At 47.2% G+C, this 7394-nt stretch overlaps 1 protein-coding gene across 3 annotated transcripts; it reads right to left on the bottom strand.

Annotated features, from left to right (window-relative positions):
- Positions 1-315: 315 nt before the first annotated feature.
- Positions 316-7284, bottom strand: CCNDBP1 (cyclin D1 binding protein 1). 3 transcript variants are annotated; one of them, XM_056355131.1, is made up of 11 exons: positions 7159-7284; positions 7020-7079; positions 6267-6346; positions 5539-5620; positions 4973-5069; positions 3726-3799; positions 3342-3418; positions 2603-2856; positions 2165-2225; positions 1099-1145; positions 316-720 (listed from the first exon to the last, which is right to left on the bottom strand). In XM_056355131.1, the coding sequence occupies exons 1-11, from the start codon at positions 7223-7225 to the stop codon at positions 612-614; spliced, it is 1008 nt and encodes a 335-aa protein (XP_056211106.1). In that variant the 5' UTR covers positions 7226-7284; the 3' UTR covers positions 316-611. The 3 variants fall into 3 exon arrangements, with proteins under 3 accessions (XP_056211106.1, XP_056211105.1, XP_056211107.1); XM_056355130.1 differs by lacking the exon at positions 1099-1145; XM_056355132.1 differs by lacking the exons at positions 316-720; positions 1099-1145 and adding an exon at positions 1163-1987.
- Between the last annotated feature and the right edge of the window lie 110 nt (positions 7285-7394).

Genomic DNA, 7394 nt, shown 5'->3' with positions numbered 1-7394 from the left:
ATATGGAGTGAACGAGTGGCTGTGTGGGGCTTAGTCACCAGCAAGGGTCAAACCACAACACATGTCACATTTCCCTGGAGATATACTCTTATACCCCTACAGATCCTTGACATCGGTAAAGTAGTAAATAATAGTTTCTACTGCTTTCTGAGGAAATAGGAAAGAGAAAGATAGTTCACTCTTCTCTAAGGTTAAACAGGAAATAGCAGCCATGCTGCATATTCTTTAAAGCTTCATCAGGCTGCTTGCAAAAGAAGCAAGGCCCTTTCCTTCCCTACATATCCATTGCCACCTGAAAACAGATAAAACCATTCATGCAAATCTAGCAATATTTTATTGTTCTTTGAACCCCGTAGTAGTTGTAATGTGTGAACCATGGGGCCCATTCACAGCATTAAGATGCAGCACTGCACCATCCCAGCAATCCAAGCAAAATGACACCTTTTGCAATGGCAAAGGGAAACTTCCTGGGAAACTTTCACCAAGTAGCAGTAAAGTTCTCTCCTAAAAATACTGTTCTCATCATTCTCTCAGTAGCTGGAGAACAGCGAGATTCACTGGAAAAGCATATACCAGAGCCAGCCGCAGCAACACATGTAGACATGGAAGAGCTAAAGTTGACCCTGTGTGAAGTTCTTGATTTTGTTCATGTTGTGATCTACTGCACCAGTCAGAAACTGCACCCAGCCTTCCTCTGATGGTGGACATACATGGCTTGTCCTGCAAGAGTGGAGGGAATTTATTAGGAAAGCCTCCTAGGGTTCTGGATGCATAGATATAAGACAACACATGGGTATTGTGAAGTACTGAACTACCATTAAAACAGGACTGCTACAGCCCCAGAGTGCTTTGAGCAAGGCAGAACTCACATCCATGTCTCTAGTCCCAAACCTTAACACGTGTTTGTCTTCAGTGGGAATCACTTTCATCCCTACCATCCTTTTCTTATTCCCATCCATTTGTGACTGGATAACATCTTACTGATTCCAAAATGCCAGCATTTACTCTCCAGAAATGAGTCATCTTTGACAGAAGGCAGAAAGATATCAACCTGCATAGCAGGGAACACACACTAATAAAACTGTAACTCATACTCACTTTGTAATCTCTAAGACTTTCTTTAATACAGAGGCCAACTTAGCAGCCTAGAAAGAAACAAAAGGGAAATAAAGTAAACCAAGCATGGAAAAAACAGGGCTCAGCAGTACTGTAAAAAAAAGGGAAGCGCAGGAATGCCCAACACAGCCAAGAATCAGTAAAACTGCCACAGACCCTGATGCAGAAGGAAGCTATCTATCACTGCCATGCTGGCTGGGAGTGTCTCCCACCCTACTGCTGGCTGGGACAAGTGAAAATAATGGAAGGTTTGTTTTTTTAAAGCATACATGAAAATGCTTTTTCCTTTAAAAAGATAAGCCTATTAGAAATTGGTAACTGGTATTGAGGCCTGAACTTACAAGTGACTGACTGTAATGTAATTTGATATTAAGCAATACTCTCCTTTTTACCCCCCAAAATCAGCCACCAGCCAAAGGCATGAAACCGGAATTAAGAATAAAAAATCTCAGATACAAGAAGACAGGTACTTGATTTATGATGCACGGAACCCCTGGAAGTCATCTAGTACAACCTCCTGCTCAAAGCAAGGCCTACCTCAATGGTCAGTCTGATTGCTCAGAGCCTTACCCAGCCAACTTTTGAGTATTGCCAAAGACAGAGATTCCACTGTTTCTCTGAGCAGCTTATTTCAGGGCTTAACCACACTGTGAGAATTTTTAATATGTATTTTTAATTTAGATAACTTCATTTGAGCAAGTCTACATTACTCAAGGAAGAAAGTAGACATATAGTACACCAGCAGCCTTATACCTCACTTTTCTGAGGTACTGCCATTGAACACCTCTACAGATGATATTTCAGAGCCAACTCTGAACTCAAGTAGCCATGCTCTTCCCTGAAGAAGTAAAGATGAGGAATGCATTTCCACCTGAAGGAAGATAAGTGTGCAAGAACCAAAGGGAATGCTTCATCCCTAAGAACTCGTTACTGAGACAGTCACGAACACCCACCTCTCCCTGACAAGTCATATAATCACTCCAAGACTATTTCTTCCCTTCCTCTCTAGCCAAGGGAGTAGACCTACATGCAGGCTGCAGATACTTACATTGAGTCGCACAGCCAAGTGGTTCATAGGTGGATACATGCTCAGTGCCAGTTCGTCAACACTAGAACAAGAAAGAGGGGCTCAATGGAAGAAAGGTCCTGATAGCACCACTCATGGATCCTGGTCAAAGCCTACACCCACCCTAAATGTAAGTCGGGAACAGCAGTGCATGACAAGGAGACGTCGTCGGTCACACCCATAAAATGCTTCTCACTGCTTTCTCAGACATCTGTATACCACTCTCACCTTAAGAGACACAGCTGCAGCTCCACCCCTCTCCTAATGTGCACAGCTGTCAACAGCCTATGTCATAATAGTCTTCCCACCACCTGCTCACAGCTTCAATACCATAAAGGTTTTCCTAATCTGTTCTCTAGACCTCAAGAAAGACAGGGATTGCTCTGGACAAAAAGGCGGCACGGGGAGAGACCTGCTTACCTTGGACTGATGTCATTAGCAATGTCTGCAAGATCATCCAGCTGAGCAATGTGCTCTGGAGAATCAGCTTTGCCATGAGCTTTCACTACACCCAAGACCTTCTTCAGGCAAGCTTTAGAAGCCTTCATTAAACCCATGCAGGAGCTAAGCAGCTTCCGGTCAGCTTCTGACCAATATGTATCTCTGTTGCCCCGAAAGCCCAGCTCTTCATCTTCCATAATGTCACTGTAGGGGTCTTGCCCTTCCACCAGAGCCTGAGAACACAGACGCACTGAAAACCCAGAGCCTAACATCAAATCCAGCAAGACCCAGGAGAAAGGGAAAACATATTCTAGAAACCATACAAACAATTAATAGAGGAACCTTTCTCCAACCAGCATCTCAGTTGCCAGATTCTGTTAATTCTGGCAGGACTGAATTAAGAAAAACTAATCTCCCACTCCAATTCAAGAGAGCAAACAGCAAGAGCCTAGCAAATACTGCCATTCTCGCACCAACCTAAACCTTCCCACTCCCCCACTCCCCTCTGCCCCCCACAATCCAGGCCATGACTTTAACAGAAACCTTACATAATGTAAACCAGGCTTGAGTTTAAAAACTCATTAAGACCTGGGCATAATACAATAGCGTAATTCATATCAGAACAAATCTAAATCAAAGCCTGTATATAAAACAATCCTTGTGTTCCATCAACTCAACCATCACTGCAGGTTCCTCAAAGTCTTAGGGGCTTCCTTACATGTTCCATCTCCTCCAGAGCATCTTTGACCACACCTAGACATGCAGCCAGAGCTGACACAACTGCTGCCTGGTTATCTGCAAAAGCAAAAAGGATGAAAATTGTGGCACTGCACTGATTCAAATCACCTTGCAACAACATTCACCTAGGCTTGTGATCATCAGATCTTGAGATTATAGAAACAAACTTTCTGCAGAACTCAGAGCTGCATTGTTGCCATGCAAAGAATCTGACCTGGCTTCCAAGCTTATACGTTTCAAAAACAGTCAGGTTTTGCAGAATGTGTGAGCCTTCATTATACTAAGTACAATGCCCCTTGCAAGGGCTGTTGATGCTCGAAGACAACACGTCCTAGTTCTGTTGTTCTGCATATACAATACTCACCTCGTGGCAGGTTGGACACTTGCTCACATGCCTCCCATACACCACCAGTTGATATAAGCTGTTCCTGAGACAAGCTGAAACAAAACAAAGCCCCCCCCAAAGCTAGACTCAACACCACTCTACTAGACTGTAGTTTTATTTTCTGCACCAAAGATGATGCACACTAGTAGAAGCTCTGCTGCAAAGATGTCACTAACCAACTTGTCACTAGTATCTCATGTCTGTGTAAAGCAAGAAGTGCTTGCTCCTACTGACTTTAATTATCTCTTGGAACAAGAAGCAAGAGCCTCTTACAAAGGCCTCTCAGGATGCTTAGGTGTACTGCTTATCTTTCAGGATCTATGCAAATCAGAAGTCTGTATTACAGCCTGCTAACCTCTGCCTAAGGGCAGTGACATTTAATCCATAAAGAGAGGAAGAGGTCCACAGCAGTCCAATAACTCCAAGGGCAAAAACTGCCAAACAGTGTAAATGCTATCCAGCATCTTCATGGGAATCCTGCTCCCAGCATCCTTCCTTGCCACAGACAGGATGAAAAATCTATTCTCCACGTAGGCAAATGTACTTCACTCAGTCACTGGGACAAGAGGGTACTGTAGAGAGGCCTTGAGCATATTCCACTCCTCTCCTAGGAGTTTAGTTGGCTCAGTTGAAGAGTTTAGTACGAGATCATCTCCTTTGATGACAGGAGGTATTGTGAAAAAAGCTAGAAGCGAGGGCTAGCCTTTCCTTACCCTAGGAGATGCTTTTACCCTGGGGTTCTGCCACTGGGCCCTGTTTGTGCTACATCACAGCTGTGTAGCAGTACTGTCTGACCCCAGCCTCACACACCCTTGATTCTGACACGGATCCTGACCCCCTGATTTGACCTTCCTGCCTGGACCTCAGACCCAACATGGACATGCTGGGCAATGACAGGATGGTGTCTGATGCTGGTTACTCTCTCTGAACCTGACCCTGATCCTGACTTGCTGGCCTGTCTTTACAGCTTGACCTCATCACTATGGGCTTGTCTGATGATCCGGACTCTCAACTGAGCCTCACTACCCTCACAAGCACTGCTCTGCTCACTCAGATACTGGGGGTCAGGGCCTTTGCTGATAAGGCCACTGTCTTTTCCTGCCTCATAACAATGCTCTGTTTCTGCCTCCCCCTGTTCCCTTACGAAGTAATCTGCAATTGCTGCTTCCTAAGAAGTGTAATTGTAACTTTTTGTTCCCTATTTTTTTTTTCTTCAAAATTCCTACCTCTCCAATGGAGCACTGAGAATTGTTTCTGTGAGTTGGATCATTCCTTCCACTACTTCAGTGGTAGCATCTCGTACCATCTTCCGAAGAGTAGTACCTGGTTAAGATTGAGAAAGAGCAAAAAAGTTGCCACAAAGTCAGCAACGACAGAAAGCAACTGCAGACAAGGAACACGTAGACTACTCCATTTGCGTGGATACACTATATTAATGAAGTTACAAGTATGTTGAAGGAAATAACATGTTTCCCAGTTCCAAAAGGACTTTGGACAAGGATTTCAATGCTTCATAAATATGAATGCTCAATCAACCACGCAACTTCCTACCTTATCACTCTCTCACAGATGGAAATCTGCAGGACTAGACAGACAAGTGGTTCACTCGCAAATGTGTTTCAAGTCTACAGAACAGCTGATAATGGGACTACCTGGTCATGACGCTACGATTACTTGCCTTCCTGCAGATGCCAGATCTCTTATTAGGCTCTAAAGTGCCATGTTTCTTTATATAGTGGTGAAAGAATGACCATGCTATATAGTTGTGACTGCCCTGCTGTCACTCTCTCACCTTGGCCCTTGGGGAGCCAGTAGTACACTGTGGCCACTGCAAGAATGGCATTTTGGACATCTTCACTCAGCTTCCGGCAATCCTGAAAATGGAGAGACAAAAGGACTAAACATGAGTTAGTGCATGGCTGTACTGCATTTAGAAAGTTTCACAAGCAATCACTTAGGTTCAGATTGCTTTGAGAAAAGGAAAGCATAGTAATGGCCATCTTGCTTGAGAAGCAAATACAGCACAAGAAGATACAGTAAGCAAGCTGTGTGCATCATAAGCCGCCTCATAATTTGGTAACAAAACATGCCCTGGTGTTGTGGACATGCATCACAGTGGAAGAAGTAGCTTAAATCATTATTCTGAACTGGAGGTCTTTCTTTTGCTCCTCCAAACACAGGTACGATAAACCTCGCTCAATTACCAGCAAAAATATTGCATACTCTTTGTTAGATTTAAGGTCTGTATTGTCCAATATCCTGTCTCTACCAGCAATCAGCTGTAGATATTAAAGAAAAGTATGTAAGAATACTTCTGTTTGGTATGTCTCCCTGTTACAGAAATTAGTTCTCTGGGAAATTCTGGAATTGGATTAATACACTCCACAGTGCATAGCCCACACCAACATTCCTTGTTTGCGCTGAACTAAATGACTTTGGTTTAGTCCGGTGAACTAAGAGACACCTGACACTTGTCACACACACTGCAATTTCAGGGACTGGGGAGGGACTTTCACTCACCTCTGCAGAAGTCGGTGGAGGCCTTGAGAATGCTAGACTCAGCTTTGTAGCCTCCTGTGATGTTACTTTGAATGTCTGACCTAAAAGCGATTCAACGGGAGCAAAAGAATAGAAAGTAATGGGTAAAAACCAAAAGAACAGAACAGCTAGATGAGCAACATCTGCGATGCTGCTGTGCCCTACTGCTTGATTACCATTTCTTCCTCCCAAGCGATAAAAAGACGTAAGGTAAATCTCACTACAGAGTAAGAAAACTTCCACAGAGCATCTGTGCCATGCATGTTGCATGTGTCTATGTCTTTTTTTCTGCTCTTTTTTTAACTTAGTGATACTTACAACCGTGTTTTGTGTCCTGGTCCACGACACCTTCACCAGGATGTGCTGTGAGGCTTTAGCAGAGGCCAAAGGCTTTGAAACCCCAGCTATGACAACTCCCCGTTACCGGCCGCTGCGTTGTCAACGCCCATGCCCCGGGCCGGAGGGCAAGTGCCAAAGCCCTGGCCGGAGCGCTACCGGGCGTTTCGCTCCCAAGTCGGAGCCCGATCACGCACCGGCACAGCGGACACCCGCCTACAGGCCTAGCGGCTGCTCTGGCTCCTCTGGTTCGCCCCGCCGCCCCCGCACGGCCCCCGCAGCACGGCCCCGCGCCGCCGCCCCCGCCCGGCCTCCCCAGCACGGCCCCGCGCCGCCGCCCCCGCCCGGCCCCGCAGCACGGCCCCGCGCCGCCGCCCCCGCCCGGCCCCCCACCCCTACCTAGGGCGTCCCAGAAGCGCGGCAGCTCGAACGCCTCGCGGCCCTCACTCGGCTCGCCCTCTGTAAAGGCAGAGAGAGGCCTCAGCCAGCGGGGAGGTGGCCCGGCCCGGCCCCGCCCCCGCCCGGCCCCGGTCCGCACCTCGGACCCGCGCTAACACGGCCCGCAGAGCGCCGCAGAGGTCCCGCAGCGGCTCCCGCACCTCCATGGCGGCTGGAGCTGCCACCGCCGCGCACCGCCCGACTGCGCGTCACATCCGCTTCCGGGTAACGGTCGGAGCGGCGCAGCCCCGCCTCCCGGCAGCAGCCCCGCCTCCCGGCAGCAGCCCCGCCTCCCGGCAGCAGCCCCGCCTCCCGGCAGCAGCCCCGCCTCCCGGC

Source organism: Falco biarmicus, chromosome 10 (assembly GCF_023638135.1).
Source record: "Falco biarmicus isolate bFalBia1 chromosome 10, bFalBia1.pri, whole genome shotgun sequence".
NCBI lineage: Eukaryota > Metazoa > Chordata > Aves > Falconiformes > Falconidae > Falco > Falco biarmicus.
The sequence above is the reverse complement of the archived record's forward strand: the minus strand, read 5'-3'. Positions and strand labels throughout refer to the sequence as shown.

Excerpts from the sequence above, each read along its gene's own strand:
- CCNDBP1 (XM_056355130.1), bottom strand. The coding sequence starts at position 7,225 with ATGGAGGTGCGGGAGCCGCTGCGGGACCTCTGCGGCGCTCTGCGGGCC. Across the intron at positions 2,857-3,341 it reads CTCTGGAGGAGATGGAACAT|GCTCTGGTGGAAGGGCAAGA; the intron begins GTAAGGAAGCCC and ends CTGTGTTCTCAG. Across the intron at positions 2,226-2,602 it reads GCTAATGACATCAGTCCAAG|TGTTGACGAACTGGCACTGA; the intron begins GTAAGCAGGTCT and ends TTCTTGTTCTAG.